At 40.4% G+C, this 22,732-nt stretch overlaps 1 protein-coding gene across 1 annotated transcript in view; it reads left to right on the top strand.

Annotated features, from left to right (window-relative positions):
- Positions 1-22,732, top strand: part of PDLIM5 (PDZ and LIM domain 5) — a 77,523-nt gene that overhangs the window by 19,094 nt on the left and 35,697 nt on the right. The window contains exon 2 of the mRNA XM_010140683.1: positions 17,971-18,122. Coding sequence (XP_010138985.1) covers positions 17,971-18,122 — 152 coding nt within the window. The remainder of the gene's footprint in view (positions 1-17,970; positions 18,123-22,732) is intronic.

Raw genomic sequence — 22,732 nt, 5'->3', positions numbered from 1 at the left:
GACCCTTGCTGAGCAGCCCACACCACAGTTGGAGCTTGCTGTTCAACACGTAGGCTCTGGGGCGCCTGTGTCCATTTTGGGGGCTTTCCCCTGTCAGTTGGCTCTTCCATTTCTTTTTTAAGAAAGAAGTTGCCAAATAAAAGTTGCAGCTCTGGAGACAAAGCTCTCATTTCCTATGCTGTATCTATCTGTACTAAATGACTTTTAGTACTAAAAGACTTCTAGTCTTTTCATTCATGTTCCTTACCACCCTACTGTCTTGGGTAGAACTAAATTTGGCTAGAGAGATTTTTGGGTTTACTTCCAGGTGTTTCATATAGGGGAAACAGAATTTGACCAAAATTAGATTTTTGGGCAACCATACTAAAATGTCTTAACTGGACATACAGAAAATGTGAAAACAATATTTTAATTATGCAGAATGAAACAAAAAGTCTTTTAAGCCAGCAAAAAGTTGTGCCATCAGTCAAAAACGATCAGATTAGTTGGGAAAATAAATATATATTTCATTGGGGGACAACTAGCTGAGTAATTAGTTTCTGGGACATACTGCATGAAGAAATTAGTACTAAGGGGAGCTTGTGTGGACTTGCCTTTGTGATGATGTGTATTTATGTGGTTCACAGCGTTACTCAAAATCCTTGTCCAGTGTTGGGGGTGTTTCCTCTGGCATTGCAAGATTTGCCTTTATGGTTGAGAGAGCTCCTCAGCCTCACCTCCAATTATCTTTAGTAGGAAGGCAGGAAGCACTTAATAGGAGGTCTTAAGCACTGATTTAAGTCAGTATTGTCTCAACTCTGCAATGTCCAACCCCAAGCCCTATGCTACTACCACTGCTCATCCATTCACTTACTGTACTAAAAGAGCAGAAAAATATACTTTGTTTTCATTTCTGCTGTGTAATACCATCAACTTCTCAGTTAGTGTTAGGGATATGTGTATCCTAAAAATCTGGTTTCCAGGAGAACTAGCTGTAACTGCAGGACATCGTGTTATTAAAGTGTCAAGTTTAATTATATAAACTGGAAGTTAAAGCACATTTTTGTTTTGTTTGGTGAGGTTTGCCTAATTCCACCCTAGGGACATAAGAGTTTCCTCACCTGTGCTGGGAAATATAATTTGACTTGTCACTGACCTGTGTTAGATCCAGTGATATAAAGGGAGATGTTATGCAGCATATCTGACGGGTAATGCTTCATGTAATGAATATTTACTTCCTCCGATACTTTACTTTTCTTTATCATCTGGTGCACCCTTTTATATGCAGTGAGCTGGGTCGTCCTCTCTTTCCAAGCTGTAATTAGCAGTCTGTGATACAGAGTGTGACAAGTTATTTTGTTTTCCAGCAGATTGCACTTGATCACTGTTGTTCCAGCTTGCCCCTTCTGCTCTTGAGTTTCTGCTGCAGTATGGTACTCCTCAGGATGATGAAAACCAGCTTGCCTGTGCCTTCTCTGCAACAGGGGGAGGAATGACAGCTATTTTACGTTCAGCGAGCACTGTGGTTAGTGTTTAGGAAGCACATGTGACATGTGGAGAAGCAGGGAGGCTTGTGTAACCTCAGGCAGGTCAACAGTATACGTGTTGACACTTCAATGCAAACTTACAGCTGCACCGGGATTTTTGTATGTCTGCTTGGTATTTATTTGTTTTTCATTAGTATCTTGATCTAGTCTGGAAGAAAATAAGAAAAACGGTGTTCTGGTTTAAGCCTTGTTTATTCAGGTTTCCTACCCTGTGCCCCTCCACCAATTTAATAGGAACATGCAAGAAACTCTTACTCCCTAGTACACATCCTGTGCTGCTGTCATTTTTATTTGAATTTTGTATGCTTTCAGTTCTTAAAGGCTTGACCTTCCTTATTCCAGTAAAGCACTGAGTTGAAGGACTGAACTCAGTTTGCTTGTGCCTCTGAAGGGCTTGAAATCAGTAGCTGACTTAGTGGTATCATGCTCTTCAAATAAGTCATTGCTACAAAATGTAGCAATTCAGAGGTAATTAAATGCTTTGCCTCAGTTAGAAGCCCCTATAAACAGGAGACTGAGGTCCTCCAGGTGCTCTGGGGTGGCAAAATACCTGGAGGCACCAAGAGTGGCTGGACTGTTTGCTCTTGTGGATGAATGAGTGCCTGTCTCCTTAGGAAGGGTACTCTCCTGGGGGTGCCATCTGCAAAACATGAGGCAAACACCTGGAATGGAAACTTTACCAGGTGACTGATCCTAATGTTCGATGGGAATTATTTGACGCAGTTACATTTGGCCAGTAACTCCTGGTTGGGCTAACAAATAGCCTTTCATCGCTGCCTAAGTGACTTCTTGCACGAGCAGTAATAGCGGAACTCACGCACTCACGTGCAGGCAAGGGAGGGTATGATTTGACCCTGTTGTCGCTGCTCCAGTCAATGAGCATCCTAGTGAGAGTGCTGAAGTACCCATATCTGTTGTCCTCCATGTGTGCTTACCGTGTTTGTGCTTTTATTTAGAAACATCTGCAAGACTCCAATTTCTCTTGTTCCTCTTCCCACAAGCCCTGGTTTGGATGCTGCTATCTCCCAGTCTTTAGTAGTATGTGCAACAATAAACGCTCAGTGTGTCAGCCTGGAGGAAACGGTGTTGCCTTCTGCTTTACTGGTGTGCTGCATTTGTATCAAACTCCTTAGAAGCACAGACATCAATGCAGTCAATGTCCTTTGACTATAGAGTGAGGTAGAAAGGGTTTGGGATGGTCTTGCATTGGCAGGGAGGGTTAAGTATAAAATTAATTGCTTGACATCAGCTCTGTAAGGGTATGCTGTCACCCAAGTGCCTTGCTAATATCTAGCCCATGTTTTGCATAACATCAACCAGAGTTCTCTGTAGAACTCTGTGGTTTGGAGTCATGGCCTCATGGCGGGTGCTCAGACCTGTGCACTCTATATTTCTGTAACGATGTACTCCCTTTAATCTTTCCCTTGGAACGGAGACTGCCAGTTGCATGAGTTTTCTTGTGGTAAGGAACTGAACTCCACGTTATAACTATGAATGCCATGTCAGTTCGCACTCCATGTGTTCAAAGAAGGAACTTAGTGTCTTCATTTGACCTAATCGCCCCACCAGGTCACAGGTGTCCTTATGTCAATGGGCAGAGGAAAAAAAAAAAAATCTGTAAAACCATGCTAACCTAGTATCTCCCTCACCTTGTTTGTAAGTAAGAATGAAGGTACGTGTGAGAAGATGTTTTAGTTCCAATGTTTCCAGCTTTATTAGTTTTCCTGGTTATGTTTGTTGTCTCTTCTCGCTTGTATGCTTTGCTTTCATTCTTTGTCTCTGCACGTAAAAAGCAGTGCAAAATGTACTTGTGTAGTCTGCAAGAAGACTTGGATAACAAGTCTCTTCTGAGAGAGGGTGTATTTTATTGAAGGTGAACTATTTACCCTGTTGAACCTACTAAATAGTAACTTGGTTAGTGCATGTTTCATTTTTCATCAATAAGAGATCGTGGAAGGTGTTCATCTCTTCCTTCTGTTCTCATGTTGTTTGAGTTGGTGTGACTTGTAGCATAGTGCACAGAGATCAGAATACTATGGTATACAAAAAGGAATTACATCCTTCTCTAGTTAGTGCCCAAAGAGAGTATTCTCTACTGGAAAGCTGGAGGAAAAAGAAAAAGCATGTCCAACTATATTGCAGGACTTTTGTGTTCAGGATTCATCTCTCCCTATAAACAAGTGCAAGAATCCTTCTAATATTAATAGTAGTTTAGCTTGCATGTGATTGTTCCAGGTTAACTTGAATTATTTTATGTAAATAAAATAAAACTTCAAAGTGAGAATTTGTGCATATTGAAATAATTGCCGTATCAAATTCAAATAAGGATAGTTCTTAATCTTTTTTTGTAGCCATGTCTTTTTGTAGCAAAGCTAGTGCTTTTCTTAAATTCTAATTTCGATGTGCTCTTGTTCTTAATAAAGTAAGTATGCTGAGAGTATAGCATTTTCATAAACATACTTTGGATAGTATAATTGTGCTAAGTTGCCCTTTAAAGCTAGCAGTTTAGACAGAGAAAACATCCTTGTGCTCTTTGGAAAAGCAAAACTTTTAGTGGATTAGAGGTATGGGCTGTAACTGAACACTTGCGATAAGTACGAAAAACTTCCATTCCAGACTGTTCAGTCTCTGCAAGAGCCATTTGGGAGCACATGCTGTAAATCTAGGGCCTCCCTTTGGTAGGTTGCATAATTTTAAGATACCTGATGCCTTCTAATTGTTGGCTGGAGAGAAGTGTATGAAGCTGTTAATTTCAGGAAAGGCATGATGGATGGCTGTGTGAAGAGCTCAGATCCTTCTGTAGCTTTTTTTATTGTCCCACTGAACTCATTTGGCTTTTAGAAACTGATTGAAGAAAAATGATGTATTTATGAGGAAAAAGCTTTCTCCTAAAATCGGTTTGTTAAACAGGCAGTAAATACGCAAACAGTGCATTTTAGGATCAGAGCGATGTGAACACTTGTATCACTAGCTCATCTGACATGAGGACATTGCTTGCCAAAGGTCACTGGCTGCATGTTAAGTCTCACTTTCTGCTTCTATGCATGTGGTTACTCCTGCCTTCCACCTGCAGAAGCAGGACTCGAAGATGCTATTGCTGTTTGGTGACTGATAAAGTGTGCCTTGAATGGTGGTCTTGGGTGGATAGCCATCAAACCCTTCTGGTTCTGGTGGCCAGCCTGATTCTGCGATGGCCTCTGAATAATGCATCTTTTCCTGCTGTGGGAAGTTGGAGAATGGACAGACTGAATACTTCTACCTTTTCTTCTGTTCCTGTGAACTAAAGGTGGATCCCCAGCAATTTTTTGTTTGGGAAACTGCATTCCCTGTCTCGCCTCAGTATATGGGGGTGGCTTTGCTTGGTTGGGTTCCTCCCTCCCATCCCAAGTTTTGCAGCCAAAAGTCAGTTTCTTTCGTCTTGGAGAGCTGCTTTGTGAACATTCAAAATACCACTGCTCAGTGAAGTCCTATGTACCACTGAGGCTGAGTGGTATGCTTATGTTTTTGTTAAATTATGTTTTTGAACACTAGTTGCAGCTCATGGATGCATTTTGCTGTTAGCTGTGGGGAAGGAGCAGACACTGTGGAGGCTGGCAGTGAAGGCTTGCTCTGCTATCTTGCCCACCTTGGGTAATAGGCATTGGCATCTCCTGCATGGTGGCACTGACCTTGCCAGTAGTCCCAGCTGTGGTATATCTTCAAGCGGGAAGAAGATACTATGAAGGCACAGTAACCCTGCTGGGACAGGTCTCCTGTCCTGTTTTCCAAGATGTTTCTTGGGTATTCTCACTTCCTTCTTTTTCTGGGTAGATTAAGAGATTTTCATTGCTTTCGAGAGGCTACGTTAGTCGCGTGATTATTGTTGGATTTGGACTGATGCGGAGAATCTCTTTTGAGGATAAGATTTCAGTAGTGAACATCCCTAATGATTTATTCTGATACCTTTTAACTTCAAAAATATCTTTTCCATCTTTCTTCTGCCGAAGGGTATATAATCACTCATGCTTCCAGCTTTAAGCAGAGCCTTGCTTGTGAGTGGGCTACACAAAACTGACATACACAAAATTCAGTAATACTCAGGGTAGTACAGCAAGGCAGAAGAACAAGTCATCACGGCTGTCACCAAAATAGTGGTCAAAATGGACATTATTAGAAGAGCCAGAAACTTTACTCTTCATTTCGTATAGTTAACGCAGAATTCAAGCAAAAGCAATCTTAAAAAAAACTATTTAAGTACCCATTTTTATATACTTTTTTATATAGAAATTATTTGGAATCTAGCATGCATTTTCCTGCAGGTAGAATTTAGTTGTTGTTGGGTACTCAGTGAAAAAGCCTGATATGACATTCTTTAAAAGAAATTGCATGGAATTAGCAGTCATAAAGCTAGGCTCTATAATCATGTTTATCAAAAACCTCTTATTTGTGATGGTTAGGCTTTTATTCTTAAATTGTTCCGAGGCATTCAAGAGGCTGCATGTAGATCTTTAGAGGTTATACAATCACATGACAGCCAAGGACACTATGCAAGTGATCAATATTTTGTTTTGTTTTGTTATCAGCAATAATAAAAACAAGGAAACCTGACCTGCAGGCTTTCCATACCATCTATTTTGGATCAAGATGGAGAAAAGAATGAATACTGGGATTTGGTGTTGCATTGTTTAACCTGGAATTGTTTCCCAGCTTTGCCTGTAACAGCAGTGCTGTTTTTTTTTTTTTCCCAGAATGCTAGAGCAGTATTGGTTTTAGTCCTAAAATTTAAGACTGTAAATGAAATACGTTTTTATTTCCTTAGATGTGATAATGAAATAGAGTTTATGATGAGTATTTAGGGTGGATTTCTTTTTCTGTGTCTTAATTTTGAAACGTCCCGATTTTAATTTTGGTAGTATTGAGCTCAGAGGTAATCATCTATGAGTGGAGGGGGAAAAAAAAAGAAAAAGGGAAAGAAAGAGAAAAAGTTATCAGAGACCTGACATGACTGCCAGCTTCTGTTCACCGGATTTCTCTGCAAGTCCAAGCTTTGAATGGCTGGACACTTTCCACTGCACAGGGATAGGCTGAGAACAAGTGATAGGCTGTTGCAGGGAGTAAATTTGAAGGGTTGAGGTTTTCTTCATTGTTTTTGGTTTTTTGTTGTTTTTTTTTCCCCAGAGCTATTTGATAACCAACCTTATTCATTTAAGTGTGCGTGTAACTTCTGGATCTCCAGATGTCCAAGTGAGCAGAAACTTGTTGCAGCATAACTCAGGCTTTAGGTTATTGCGATTAGTCGCTGCAGTGCAACTCTGAGCAGTGAAACGCAGAAGACTTAAATTGTATCAGCAAGAAATTTGGATAAGTTCATAGTGGCAACAAGTTCATTAGCATTTTCCTCTCTGGAGCTTTAAGGAAGCTTCTCATGCGTTCATCCTTGAATGTCTGCAATGCATTTGGCAATCAAATAGTATAGGAGAATTTACTTAAAATGAGGGTTTACTTTTTCCAGTCAGAGTGTTTGTCCTGAATACCTTCCTATGTTCTCTGGACAACTGCTTCTTGTCAAGTGCTGCCTAAGAGGAAGAAAAGCTAATAATCTTTGTGTGGTCTTCTCACACAGGTCCTAGCAGAGAAGACAAATGCCTCTTTATACGTATGTGTGTGTGTATAAAAAATATTTATACATGAATATTTACTTAAATATATATTTAAAACACCATACATAGAAATAGAATAGGTGTTTTACATTAATATATAAATAAATGTATATATAAAAACCCCACACCTGGAATGGTATAAACAAATTGTGTGAAAGTGATGTTAAAAGTCAAGTAAACTAAAACAGTGTAGGGTGTAAATATATGTGTAATTTTAAAATGAAAAATTAAATTTGAAATTGTTATGTGTTCTCATGAGCTTTATTAGCTTGCAATAAAGATTTTTGTGTCTTAACTATAAACAGCTGGTATGTATTAAACAATGTACAACTCCTTTAAAATGTGTTTCTTGTTTTCTGAGGGGTTTTTTAGTGGACATTTTTCCTGCAATATTTTATACTTTGGGGTTTCAGCCAGGAAATGTCTGGCTTAAAATAAATGTCTGCTCTAATATTCCCTTGACATATAAAAGGCAAGGTATTAACTAGGATTTACTAATGTCTCCTATTTCTGTTTTATTTCTTTGTGCTAGCAGTTTGTGTTGGACTAATCCTGAGAAGTTCTTTCTCCATTGCATGTACATCTCCATCAAGGCATGTACGTATAGGACTGCGCTTTCATTGATCTGGAGTAGGTCTCAGCGTCACCAGCATACTGGCTATAATTGGTTTAATTGTTACTTTCCATGCCCTTCAGACTGTGCTTACTTGTCTGAAATGAGTTGTCTGACTTCATGTTTACGGTTGCCTTTTTCTTTCACGTTACCAAAGGAACATGCCATAAGCATTAACTACTTTACACTGAAAGTGCGAACCCTCTATTAATGTAGTAGCATAGCTGAGTTGGAGAAGCTTCTGCATCTTGATGCATTTCTTCTACGCTTTCTACTGGGGAGCTGAGCTGCATGCTCAAAGGAGAGCTGGCAGAAGTGTAGCTCTGAGTCCCCAGTCTTTTTGGCTGTCAGTTATAAAGCTAACAGCATGTGCTCACTCTTATTTTTTTAAAATATGTGACTCCTAAATGTGGCAAAACTTTGTGTGGGGAGTAGATGGCTCTTATGGCTGCACTTGGGTTTCACGCTGAAAGTGGACTTGTACAGTTTTTGCAGAGTGCCAGTTTGAGATGTCATTCAGGTGAGCTGTGCTCCCTGGACAGATGATTTGTGCCAATAAGCAATACTTACAGTGTCTGAACTTGCCTCCATTTTCCTCTGACTTACGGAGTACAGCTTATCATTGTCTCACTTCTTTAAAGCAAGCATGTAACTTTGTACATGTTTATACATGGTTTGTTTCTGGATAGGAGAAAGTGGAACAACAGCTTGTGTATCATGAGGTTTTCAATTTGTACTAGCATTTTCTTGCCACTGACTGTTAGTTTCTGTCAGATGAGTTTTTGGGTTGCACTTCTTCACTCTCTATCTGCTTTGCTGTCACATCTGGGATTGCTTCATTAGTTGCGTTTCCTTCTCATTGCTGCTGTATACTAGGCTCTTCTTTTTCCTGTGAGAGGGACTCACGAACTGAATACCTTTAAATAATGCAGTATAACATGTTATTCTATTTGTATGCCTAAATTCAATGTTCTGGAAAGCATGGGGTGTTTGCATCACGTTTGATGCAGGAAAGATATATCCTGTTAAGAGGGACCAAGAAAACCTTATGACAACAAGATAACATGTATTGGTCTACTAAGGGTAAGGAGATGGATGTTCAGTTAGTTGAATTAATTTTATCTCCTGTAAATGAATAAAAATAATCCTGGTTGGGAAGGGAGGGAGTACACTGTTATATGCTCTGCTGTCATCTTCATATGTATGGCCTTTAACATACGGAAATGAATTTCATTTGTGGAAGAAGCTGTGCTCGGTCCCTTTTGCCACTTCACACTTACGCTCCATTAGAGAAAACTAGTTAGTTACTTTGGTTTGGGTTTGTCTAGGAGGCCTCATCAATAAAGCTTACTAAGTAACTTTCCAAACTGTTTATTGCAGATGAGACAGGCACTTGAAACTTCTGTTCTGACACAAATCACATGGCTCCTAAGCTAGTCAGCAGTCCCGAGTAATCACATGCTTTGGTAGTAGAGTTAATTTGTGTGGGACATCCAGAAATATTCAACCCCACAACTGGAGCAGAGACTCTACAGACTTGCAGCTCCCAAAAACTAAAGCAGCTCTGCAAAATTTACATTGCATTTCTAGCTATGTTTTCATTCCATTTCCTCTCTCTGTCTCTGAGAAATTAAGTAGCAATAATTTCCACCCACTGGCATATAGCTTCCCAGGGAGAAATCTGGATTAATTCTGTAAACTCTCTCAACAGAAGAATACTGTTCAGAGAGAAGAGTGTCATTTAAAATAAATAGGGCTTTAAGGCATGCTGTCAGCATGAAAACATGACTGAGCTCCTTGAGAGAGGGCTTAGTGAAAGTGACTAATTTAGAGTCTTAAATATCTGCAGATGTTCTGGCACTTGACTGTAAATCATTTTCTATCACTTAAGTATTTGGAAAGCATATATATTTCTTTTAAATTGCCCGTGTTCTTCGTGTAAATATGGTTTTAGGCATGATGTCTGAATTGTATTGCCTTCATCCTTTTGACAACTTTGTTATTTGACATTGTGACAGTATTTCTTCTCCAAAGCAGAAGATTTGTTGTCTCCTGTTATTCAGGAACATCCCGTATTGTCCATCCCATCTCAGTGTCAATCTTTTCATCTTTCTTCTCTTCAGTGCTTAAAATGGCTTGGAAAAGCAGGACCAGATACATAGTCTTGTTAACCACCAGTAGAATTACGCTTGCTCAAGATTAGTTTCTTTATTCTTTGTGTGATGTGTGAATTTTGACTCATTTTAATGATCCTTTGAATTCCAGTGATTATTTATTTCCACATTTTAACTGTTGGTACCTGAATAAAATGTTTAAGCTACATGTAAAATATGTGAATTGTATCAGAATTTATTGCTTTATGTATAGTTAACTGCTTCCCTTTCACACTGGCAGGTTCAAAAGCAGGGATCCTCCTTTCTAGTAACTGCTGCTGAACTTGTAGTAACAATGAGGTAGTCATGCTATGTCAAAAACTAAAGTTGAGGGCACCTTTTGTGAAGTTGCTGCTTCTTCCTTATATGCTGCAGCGATTGGGCTGTCGTAAGGGAAGCGGGAGAGGTAGGAAGGGTGAAACCTGCTCATGGAAGAGCAGTGTTGCAAGGAAACCAGAGGCAGTCAAGCTGTGACAAGTGAGAGGTGGCACCAGCTAATAACCTTTCTGGCATCGGCATGTGGAAACTGTTCCTGCTTATTAACAACCTGTTCTGGGGCAAGTGAGGGAAGCTGGGGGCTGCAGCTTCTGTTTCACTCACCTGGCATTCAAGTTGATCTGTTTAGTGCTAGTTGGTTGAAAAACAAAAGCACGCGTATGCAAATGGTGTATACATTGTGCAGTTACCCTATTTTATAAACCTAATTTATATTTTTGGATCTTTTTCTGCGTTTAAAGTGTGAAAGCAAGTTAAATTATTTTGTCGAGGGCATTAGATAAGTATTAACGGTTGAAATACAGTAAGAGAAAAATTTAAGAGACAAAGAGTTGAAACAATTTGTCTTTTTCCTAAAATGTGAACCCACAGGCATGCTCAGCCATGGTTGCATAGAGAGAGAACTCAAACTTTGTGTTAGTTTTTGTTTGACATAATTTCTGAATGAGGGACTACATGGATACAGCTCAATCACATTAAAGTATAAGTTTTTGTCAGGGTGACTGCTGAGGATAAGAAGCAGAACTGAGAATGAAATGTGAGAGATGGTTTTGTGGGTTTTTTGCTGGCAAAATGGCTTAAATGTCTGTGGGATTTCCCCATCCTTTTCCCATGGGCTACAATGAATCAAAAAGCTGTTTTGGGTCTGCTTCAGCCGAGCCACTGCTGCACCACAGCAAGGGAGCTGCTGTGCGTGGAGGGAAAGGGATGAAGCAAAGCTGGAGGGCCTGGGAGGACAGGCCAGGAGGCATGGGTTTCCCCCTTGTCAAGACTGGGGTGGTATCTGCTGTTGGGGACCACTGATGGACCAAGAAGTGTAGCTGGTACTTTGCCTTACACTTCTTTTCCTTACGCATTGTATTTAATGATTATTAGCATGCTCTGCATGCCTTTAGGTTACAGCTTTATAAATCAACCTGGAAGCACCTTTAACGTTTTGGGGAGAAAAAGGAAGGAAACGAAAACGTACAGGAGCAAGTGGGAGTATAGCCTCAAGGAACAAGGTGAGGACAGGGTTTCCTGGTGGTAATGCATAACAAAACACTCTGGTAACCAAAAGGATTTTTAGATCCAAGCTAATTTTGATCCTTGCTTGGTTTGGGGAGAAACTTTAGCTTATTTGCAGAACTGCATCATAACCCCTTTTATAGCTGGTTGCGTCAGTAGTTTTCACAGCAAACCCTGCATTAGGGTTCTTATAACTCAGCTATATAAATTTGATCTGGACTTTAAAACTGGCATGTGCGTTCTTGATTTGGAAGCAAGCATGAAGGCTGGGTGGCTAATCTGTTGGCTATGCGAATAATATTGCTGTAGTAAAGGCTGTGAGGAATATGATACAGTTCTTAGTTTCCATTGAGTGCAGAGGAAGCTTATTTGCCACAAAGAACAAGGGCTCTCATGACTCTTTTTTTTTTTTTTTTTTTTTTTTTTTTTTTTTTTTTTTTTTTTTTTTTTTTTTTTTTTTTTTTTTTTTTTTTTTTTTTTTTTTTTTTTTTTTTTTTGTCCCCCTTGTAGAATTGGTTAGCTAGACAGGAAGCGTCCTAAACCTGTTAGGAATCTGGAGTGTGAGTTGGATTTATGCTGCCTTCCTGGCAGGGAGGGAGGTGAGGAATGGCTTTGACAAACCACCCTTAGGTAGGGCACGTTGGAGCACAGCTCATGGTGTTCAGGTGGCAGTCCCGAGTACTCTGTGCTGCCACCCCTGTGAGTTGTGTGGTGCTGGGTGCCACCCATCAGGAGTCAGATCAGATGTGTGCAGTTTGTGGGAGGAAGCTGGTGCAGCCACGGGCCATAACCATGCCCCCCCTTTTGTTTTGGGGCAAGCTTGTGTAGTTCCAAAAATACAGTAAGGGCTTCTCATGCAGTGATTCACCGGAGGAGTATTTTCTAGCATACTCTGAGCTCTGTGTACATTTGAGAGCTTGCTATTGAAACACTGGCTATTGGCGCAAGGTGGTACTTTGGTCAGTGAAACGAAGCTAGGGATAAACAAAGTAGTAAAAGGTAATAAGTGTAATTATTAGCATGAAGTATATTATAGCAGGGAGGTAAATTCCCTGTGGTTTGAAGATCTGTGCGAAAAGGGGGTGTTTTTTTAATAAGAGAGATTGCCTGGTTGATTATTTTGTGATTCTGTGAAGTTCTCCTGTAATGTACTTCCTGTACATTGGGTGTGTTATGTTTTTCTTTTTTCTTAAAGTACTTTGTTATAAAGAAGGATGAAGATTGAAAGAGAAGCAAGAGTGGTAATGATGCAAAGATGGTTATTTGACTTGCGCTTTGATTATGCATGTCTTCAAATTACTGTAGCCAACTACGTAATAGAAATGCTCAAGGGGTAAAAATGAAGCTGGAGGGACGTCATGTATAACCTAGGCAGTTTTAAATTGGGGGCAATGATTTACATTGTGAGGGAAAGTTGCAGCTGACATTGAAGGATGTTTGTATGATGGGAGGACCATTATTTACTGTCAGACTATGAAATAGCTTCTTTGGGAAAGTAGTTGTTACGCACTATCACACAAGCTGGTTGCAGCTAGGACTGATTCCATGTAGGCAGAGTGGAAAATATAAAAGGCAGCTTCCATCTCTAGTCAAATAGACCTTTGTCTTATGAGTAACTGCAATGTAAGTATTTCATTTGTTATTGCAAAAAGGCTAAATAATGGCTATTTAAAGAAGAGATGCTTGTAAAGTTTCCTACTTAGCCATGTGAAGAAAAATAGATGGTTATATGCTAATTAGAAATTAAACTGCAAATTACATGTGTCCAGAAATAGATGCACATGTGTGCACACAGGCATTTTGGAAAGGATCTTTCAAAATACCTCATTAAAGCTTGAGAGTAAAAGTAAAGAAGCTGGTTTTTTTTCCCCTATTTTTTGTAATGTTGCTAATGCAAACCAAAATAATAGGCTGGATAAAATTTAGCCCAAGAAGACAGTGTTTTGGGCTGTTTGCTTTTAAAAACCTGAGACATTGAACTATACTGAGATTACTTTTTCTACTGTTGCTTTTGAAGTTCATCCTTGATCAAGAACTGCTTTACTTTTGTTTTATCTCCATTTGGAATGTATTTTGCGATGATATTTACAGTTTTGGAATTCTGATATTTAAAACAACAAGAACAACCAAAATTTTTTGGGAGGGTTAAACAAAACTGAAGTCTAATATTAGATTGGTGATGTTAATTATGTCTGTTAGAAAGCATCCTGAGCATCTGGCTGGCTTTTGGCTTTTTGGCCGTGAAGACGATTGCTGCCGAGGGGCTGAAAAGGGGTTTGCTGCTGGGGTCTGCAGGAGTGACTGGCCTCAGCAGGTGCTTGATCATGAAATGTCTCTTCTGCTTGCCCTCTGCTCTGTCTCCAAATCAGCTTCCCAGAGTGGAAAGACAAGTAGGAGAAAATGATTCTCTTTCGTCAATTTTGTAGCTTTAAAGTCTGCTGTGAGACATAAAGGAAAAAAGTCTTCTTGTGTAGCTGTAATTTATTCATGCTTGATTTCAAAAACTTGCCTCCTGCTGGAAATGCAGAATTCAAACAGATCCGTCAAGTATTTGAAGAATATCTGTGGTACTTAGAAGTTAGTTTGATTCATAGGTAGGCAGTTTTACAATTTTAATGCTACACTTTTCTGCACATATGTCTTGTTGTATTGATTCTATTTATTTGCATGTGAACATTTAATAAAGTTATGTTTTTAGGATATGCTTTTTTCCTAATTAAGTGTTAGGAGGTGTGTGGTGGTTCGGTTTGTTTGTTTTTTGTTTTGCCTCTCAGTTTACTAGTCTCTTGGTATTTAAGCATAAGTAATACTATAGTTCACTGGTGACTGATGCCAGATAACTTTACTGAGCTAAGGTTAAATTTGCAATTTAAGAACAAAATCACTCATACAGGACAAAAAAAATGCGGTACAAAAGTAGTAATGATTTATAAATATAGGAATTTTTTTAATTATATGTTAGCACCTACATTGTTTTATATATTCTGCATCTGTCAGATTTTTCATAATCTAGGTGAAATAAATGAAGTTAGTTTCCATTGTGGCAAGGAATACAGGGAACCTTTCTTTTAGTTTTGGTTTGAAGGTGTACATGGTTTTGTATACATAATCCTCAGTATGTGTATGAACTTGTATGTAGTGGTAATGCTCAGTTACAGGGTCTAAGCAGTAACAAAACTGAGGTTCCTGGAGTGTAAATATGTCTGCAGTCTGGAAAAGATCCTTAATCATTTCAAATGCTCTAATTCATCCTGCTGTGCTCAGTGTAGATGTTTGTTTATTTTTATATACCTGTTCTCGTGATGACATTCCTCTTGTATCCGTGGTAAAACTGCAAGAGTAGCTTCAGTCCCATTTATTCACAGGTGCTTCGCTTCACAGCTAAAGGTGCTGGCTGGTGTTCTCAGGGAAGGCTCATGCTCCAGCTGAGTTGATACTGGAAGTATCAACTTCACTTCTCTTGGTTAGTCAGACCTCTTATCAACAATCAGTAAGTGTTACTTGGAAGTCTTATCCACTGTATCTAGATAAGGAGATGAACTGCGCACGCAGAGGGATGCCAGAGCAGTTTTCATGCTCATGTCCAGTAAATCGTTTGTTCAGAAGTGTCTGTGGTAGCCTTAGATACAAGGCAGGTCCAGTCCTCTGTCTGCATGGCACGTCTCATAGCCAGGGGCTTGTCACTCCTTGGGACCTGTCTGCTTTTTCCCCTCATCTCCAGGGTGCCCTTTCCAGCCATATCTTTAAGGGATTTTAAGCCTGGTGTTTTGCTGAAATGATTTTAGAGTTGTCTCCTACGCGTGCTTGCAAAGAGTTTCATCCCCAGTAGGCAACAGTTTAAGGGTGACCTCTTGAAAGTCAGGTGATTAGTAGTGGGTTGTTGTGCGTTGGCCACCAGAATTAAAAAAAAAATGTGGTGGGTTTTTTTAATTTATTAATTTGATTTATTTTATCCTCTTGTGGATGGTAAGGCTCCCCACCTGTCCATGAAATAGTTACCCTGAAGCCTGCTTTTGAAGTCTTACTGCTGATACGTGTAAGTTGCTTTTTTCTTTTTTCATCGCAGATTGCAATGTGTGAACATCATGTGCATTTGCGCAAGTTCAGAGGAAGCTATATTTTATTCACTTGGGGAGTCCAATCACAGAGCACAGTGATCCATTTGACCTTTAGCTTTTAGTGCCCTTACGTTCCTTTCCCTTATCCAGACCTTCCTGACAAATGTCAGCATGCTGTAACATACCGGTTTAGGGATCTGTTTATGGCAGGTTCCACCCCTCATCCAAAGGTTTGAGGAACTTCCCTATAAATAGCTGAGTTGGTCATAGCTTTCTATATGCTTGTGGGGTTCCCTGCTCTGTGATTTATAGTCACTGCGTCTCTAAGCTCAGAATTTGGGTAGCTCCAAATTAGCTGCAAATTTTGGAGGAGTTTTGGCTTTGTTGTTGAAGCCCTTTGAAAAAAGATGCACAACACGAGCTGTAATTCTTATGAATTTAGCAAGACAAGAAGTTTTTCTGAAATGAGTGCATCTTCTTTTTCCTGTGAATTCTACTTTTCTTCCTTCCATGAGACTTGTTTTGCGAACTTTCTCTTGTTAGCACCCTTCAGTTTCAACACTGGGTGTTATTACTATGTTAACCCATAATGCTAAGGGACTGGCTGCTCTCTTGAAGCTGGAGAGACAACAGGTCTTCCTGTATCTCAGTCATCCCCTTTCACTGGAGTAATGGTAGTTGTTAGTATAGGCTTGACGTCAAATGGAAGGATTTTTCTGGTTTTGTTTGAATTTTTGGCTATTGTTTTTAATAGCTAAAGATTGCTACTGCAAATGTCTGTGGGACATCCTGATGTTGAAAAATGCCAGCTGTGATCCACTGAATGTGAAATTTCCTGCTTTCAGTCCGTGTTTTCAAATGATCCATTTTTGGAGAACTGCATTTGTCTTGCAGCATTAGGCAATGCTTTTTCCTCAGAGTGTTTGTCCTCAGATGCTGTAAATTCATGTCACAGCTGTTGTGTGTTATAGTCTGAGATTTTTAGGAAAGCCTTAGCCATATCAAGTTGGCTAATGGGACACTTTCCACAGGTTTACCAACAAGTGACTGTTCATACACGGACACAAAAGCTGAAGCCTTAGAATTATGATGTTTCTGCTCACTGCAGGTGGGGTTGGACTAGAAGACCTTTGAAGGTCCGTTCCATCCCAAAGCATTCTATGATTCTATGATTTCATGTATTACTACCCTTTTGTCATAGACGATTTTCAAGACCTAGCCTCACTTCTGTTGGAGAAGTGACTGGTGACTATACTTTGTGGTTGTTTGTTGTCAAAAGGAACCACGAGGAACCAAAATTCCTTAGTCCCTACCAAATGAACTAGAACAGAGGCAGTTAACAAAGAAGATGAAAGCCCTCCTTCAGCCTCCCTTCAAGAAGTCACTTGCTAGAGAACAGTTGAGGCCCAAGGTGAATTCCACTTTTGGAAATAAAAATGAAGTAATTCTACTGTTTGCAGCATCTCACTAAAAACCTAGCAATTTCTTCAAGGAACAAACTCATGCTTGTGGACAAAGGAAAGAGTTGTGAGGTTTTGTATGCACAGCACAAGAGGTAAAATTCCTCTGCTATAAGACAGGGAATACATCTGAAAACAAAGAGGGAATTTTCACCATCCAGGACTGCTCTTTGTAGCCAGCTATAAAACGACTAGCAAATTGAGGACCAGGGATATGTTGTTTTATTTCTGTTGGTGAGAATGAAGCTAGTTGATATTCAGTGGCACCAGATGAAAAGATTAATTTATTGTTCAGTCAGAATTACTAATTACAAAGTTTTTTGTTGCAAGACTGTTTCATTTAAGTGGACGGAAGGCACTTGTGCTGAACTTCAGCAGCGACCTTGATCAAACAGGCAGACTACTCAAGAGGTCTTCCTTAGTCTGGTCTGAATATACCGTGGATCGCTGAGGTCTATAAACCTAATGAGAGAAAGGCAAAACAAAGCCCTGAAATTGGTCTGTCAGTGATGTTGAACTTTGACTTTCTAGTGGTTGCAGCTGGGGAAAAGTCACCTTCACTCATAGTAAAGTCTTTAGATGGAAAATTTGGAACGGAAAAAGCTGGTTTATAGCCTTCCTCTCTCCTCTTGTGAGAAAAAAATCCATATATGAAGAGAGAAGAGGCTGTGACTTGGCCTCTAGGAAACTGAGCCTATCCCTGCTTGTGCCGCTTAGTCAATGTGCAGCAGCTTGCAGCCAAAAAGTAGAAGTGGAGTTTGATTTTGAAGAAGAGGCAGTACTGTGCAGTACTTCTGTCATTCCAGTGAAATAAGAGCAAGAACCTGTAAATACTGTTTCACCAGAAAGATAGTGCAGCAACTTTCACAGGACATAGTCACAAAGGGGAAAGATACACTTTTTATTATTATTATTATTTCTATGAAACAGCACTGTGAATAAGATACTGTGATCCTGTGTTCAGAAAATATAAACATAAACTACCTGTTTCTCATTTACCATTCCTGTGATATTTCAGCTCAATGACGGTGGCAAGGCAGCCCGAGCACATGTTGGGATAGGTGATGTGGTTCTCACCATTGATGGGATAAGCACAGATGGGATGACTCATCTAGAAGCACAAAACAAGATCAAGGCATGTACAGGCAATTTGAACATGACTCTGCAAAGGTAAGATACCTCTTTCTTGTTTTTTAAAAAGAGAATTAATCATCATCTTAACAGTTGTTTGGAGGATAAAAACATGTTCGTGGTTTGGCAAAGTGCATTGAGTTAAGTGGCCACGACTGAAGGATGTGCTGCTGTAGCCTGAAATCCATCTTGATTTATAGCATTTTAGAAAACTTAATTATGTGAGTTGGCAAAGGCCCTTTCCAACCTTCTATCACCTGCTCTACGTTGAATGGTCTAATTCTCTTCCTTTTGAACTTTAGTTTGGTTAACACGGGTTTAGATAAAAACAGGTCTTATCCAGGGTCTGTTTCCCGCCCCTTCCCCTGACTGACTAGGGGCACGTCTTTTTTGGGTCAAGTCCTACATCATCATTTTTATTGGCATGGATTTGAACAGTTACCCCCTGAGTTATGAGGATGATAATACTGCAGCCCAGAGTCAGAGAAGTGTTTCCTGAAGTGATTTCACCAAGCAACAGCCTCCCTTTGCTAATTGCAGCATCTGCTGTAGAAGTTGCAACTTGGTCCAGTCTTACACGGCAGTGTAGCTTATTGAATCGCACGCAGCATACCTCTGTTAGTCTAGGACTGTGTTTTGGAAGGGGTTGGAAGAAGGGAGCAGGATGCTCATATGTGGCTTACTGGAACTGAAGCAGGAAGAGCAGCAGCACAAGCAAGAAATTCCTTCAGGCTCTCAAAAGTCTCCCAGGGATAAACACTGGCTTTTATTAGAAGACTGCTATTTTTATGTAATGATGTGAGTGAGCACCTCAGAGGAGGATCTGAAACCATCACATAATGGGAACTGTCTTGTCATCTTAATAAAGAAAACAATGGCAGTTGCACTCCATGACCGCTGTTCATGCCCACCTTCAGCAGTGCAGAGTTCCTCAGTGAGTCTTGCTTGAGGCCCATAACAGGATCTCTTCACCAGTTGTTACCTTTTGTGGCAGATTATCCTGCCCTTAACAAAAGAAACACCTCTCTCTGAGAGTTCATCGTTATAATAATAAAAAATTATGTTGGTTTAAGTCTGACAAATGTCCGGCTCTCCAGAGCAGGGGTGCTTGTTCCCGGCCGTAAGTGACGTATAGTTGAATGGTTGTGTGAGCGCTTTCTTTTCTAAGAGGATCAATTCAGCCGTGCTTGTTGTTTCTTGTTTTTCCTGATTTTGTCCTTGGTTGCCCTTAATATGGGATTCCCTTTGCTCAGTCTCTGAGGAAAGAGTATCTTGTGTTGCAGTTCATGCCTGGGGCATCTTCTTGAGTGAAACTTGTAAAGGTGGCATTAAAAGTTTCTTGATGAAACAGATGTATTATACCAGCTCATCAGAAGAATCACACGTATGTAGTGTGTCACTTGCTTTTCTATCTCCCAGCAAGGCGGGCAGGCCCTTTAGAAATGCAGTTTCCACTGAGTCATTCCAGCAGGCAGCTGGAAGTGTGGGGGTTTGGCCCACTTTCTCCTGTCACTGTAAATTGATGGGCAGGGTTAATATCAGATATGGGAAAGGAATGGCAGGTGTGTCTCAGTCAGGCAGTAACTTGTCTAAGGCTGCTTCTGGTTGGGTGCAGGGATGAGTGGTTTGAAAATCGAATTGATGATGAATTAGCCCTGTCCCCTCCCATTCTCACCCTTGCTAGCCAGCGGAGCATCTGACTCACTAGCGTCGGCTACTTGACATCTGACAGATAAGTCAGGATCAGACTAGCAGAGATCAAAGGAATAGCCTCTGTCCCAGCATCTGGGGGTGGGACAGATGTCCTGTCTTGTGTCTCTGCTTGTCTACAGTCCCATGGTCTCAGCTGTTTCGAATTCTGCCCAGATCCCATGGAAGCAAAGCTGTAGACAGTGCTCTCCCGGCTCCTCTGCCTGTGAAAACTTCCTTGCTCTGATTGCTGTTTAGCAGGAGATTCGCTTTGGTTGTTTATTTGTTCGCTATAGCTGGGAAGAAAGTGCTTCTTGGAGTCAGACTGGCTCATGCTAAATGCAGGTGCTGGCTGTCCTTGGGAAGGACAGCTTGAAGAGGATAAACAGAGTGGCAAGATAAGCCATTTTAATATTGAGGGATCTCCATATTTCTATTATTCTCTTCCTGCCTTGTCTCCCAAAACAAAACCAAATTAAATAAAATATTTTGAGCTGTTATTGTTCACATGCAAGATAAAGAGATGCTGTCAATGTGAAATAATATTTGCCTTCAAATTATGAGTTGGTGCTATAGATAGGAAAATCTAAGATGTACCTTGTTTTGGTCTTACTGCTTTTAATTATCTTTAGGGGTTTTTACACTTCTCTGAGCTTTTATCTACTTCTACATAGGCTACTGATAGTTTGAACTACAATGCAAGAATGTTGAGGTTAGTCTTGAAAAAGTATGTAATTTCTTAGATACTGCCCTAGTTTGCTGCTGCCTTAAAGGAACGCAATGATTAGTTGGTTAGTGATGTTAATTTAAGGTCGAAGAAAACTGGAAGACTGTTACGGCTTGAGATAATGGCTTTATCGCTGTGAGCTTGTCCATGTGGTGTTTTATGAAAGATATGGTAGAACTCAGTTTGATAAAATTAGCTGTGGAAACCAGAATATATTTTGTAAGTTCAGTTCAGTCCATTTGTGGTGGTAGCGCCAAGTGATCTTTAGTCACGATGAATTGTTAACAATTACTGTGTACTCATCTGTGGATGCCTGCAGTGGGACACCTTAGGGATTAGTAGCAGAGTGGGTCCCACCTTAGGTTCATGAGCTCCAGCATCTCAGTTTGTCTGGGGTACGGTGACAGCTTGCCTTTTAAAAGCTGTGAAGGAAACTTTGTGAGTCTACATGGCAAAGCTGAGAGAGGAAATTCTTTATGATCAGCTTCCTTATTATAAATTTTTTTAATTTGATACATTTTTGTACTGCCAGTCAGGTTTTCACTTGACTTCCCCTATGTGCAAAGTAGGGAAAAAAAATTAAGAGAAACAAGGGCAAGAAGTAGCTTGCCTGGGAGATTAGAAGGGATATTTAAAGCGATGCCTTCAAAAACTTTACTTACAGGTTTAAAGCAGTATGGGCATGTACTCTTGTGGAAAATCAATTTATGTGTTTTGTAACTTTTAAATGAATGTTGGTGAAATATTTGAAAGGAGAATTGTGGTGGTTTAGGATTTGGCATGGTTTCAGTAGTGAGGGAGGAGACTGCTGCCTTTTGACATGGTTTCAGTAGCAGGGGATGGGGCTGCTTAGCGTGGCACCTGTAAGAAGCTTCTGGAATTAAGCTCCCCCAGCTGTAATTCAGCCCCACCTCTGGCCAAAGCTGTGCTGATCAGCGCCTCTATGAATAAACCTATTTGAGAGGTGAGACTCCTTTGGGAACGCCTTTTGTTTTTGGAGCACTCTTTTGTTTTGGAGGGAGTAGGGTGGAAGGAGAAGTGACCATGCGGGAACCAACCATGTGGTCACCCAAGGTAGCAAGGAAGAGGTTGGGGCTACGTGCCAGCACAGCCATTTCCCTTTGGCCCATGGCGAGGTGGCAGGCTGAGACCCTACGATCCTCAGAGCAGGGTGGAGAAAAGGTTGGGCTGCAGAGAGTTGGAGAGAGGCCCCCACTGCAGAGAGCTGGAGATCCTGAAAAAGGCTGTGACTCTGAGGAGGATTGGTGCCGGGTCGGTTTGATGCTAGGAGAACAGATACTGGCAGCAGACCTCCTCACTAGCTGGAGACATTCTTGGAGGACTGTCTCCAATGGCAGAGATGCCACGTGGCCACAAGGCAGAACTGTGAAGAGTGTTTCCTCTGAAGAAGAGCAAGTGGCAGAAACTGTATGGAGGAAGCTGAGACTGACTGCACCCCTATCCTGTGTTTCCTCCTGCACTGAGTTGGGGGAAGGGGGGAGGTAGCAAAGCTGAGCCTGGGAAGGGAGCAGTGGGGGAAAGATGTGTTTAAGAGCTGGTTGTTTTCTCTTACTGTTCAGCTGCGACTCGTGTTGGTGATTTGGTTGTGGTTTTGTTGTTTGATTAAATGGATTTGGTTTCCCATAGTTTAGTCTGTCTTTTGCCCCTAAGTGATGAATGAGCCCTCCCTGTTCTTGACCCTTGAGTAGTTTGTTGTATTTTCTTCTACTGGTGAAATAGAGCGACTGCATGGTGCTTAGTTGCCAGAAGGATCTAAACCACGACAAGAAATTTTTTCCTGTGTTAGGCAATATGACAGCTTGTTAGATTTTTTTTTTTTAAAGGATATGGAATTGTTCTCTGCCTCTGAAAGGAACAAATTGCAGCTGTCACAATTGCAAGTCCACTTTCCTTGGCAATTTCTTAAATACAAATAGATAAAATTACGCTTGCCAGCTGTGTACAGTAGTAGGTGTCTAAGACTTGCATGTTTTGGCAAGTATTTTCAAGTATATGTCTTTAAAATTAATTAGTTGTGTAAACAAATGTCTCTGTTTTAGTATGAAAGGTATATTTTTTAAATTGTGAAATAAAGTTCTGTCATGTTACTTGCTTTTTTGTGTGTTAGGAGTGGGTTTTTTTGGTTGTGGGTTTGTTTTGGTTTTTGGGGTGGATTTTTTTTTTTTCATTTTGTAAGCTGAGACTTAACCTTCTTGATAGTTTGGGGTTTGAT

Source organism: Buceros rhinoceros, unplaced genomic scaffold, assembly GCF_000710305.1.
Source record: "Buceros rhinoceros silvestris isolate BGI_N320 unplaced genomic scaffold, ASM71030v1 scaffold14867, whole genome shotgun sequence".
NCBI classification, from domain to species: domain Eukaryota; kingdom Metazoa; phylum Chordata; class Aves; order Bucerotiformes; family Bucerotidae; genus Buceros; species Buceros rhinoceros.
The sequence above is the reverse complement of the archived record's forward strand: the minus strand, read 5'-3'. Positions and strand labels throughout refer to the sequence as shown.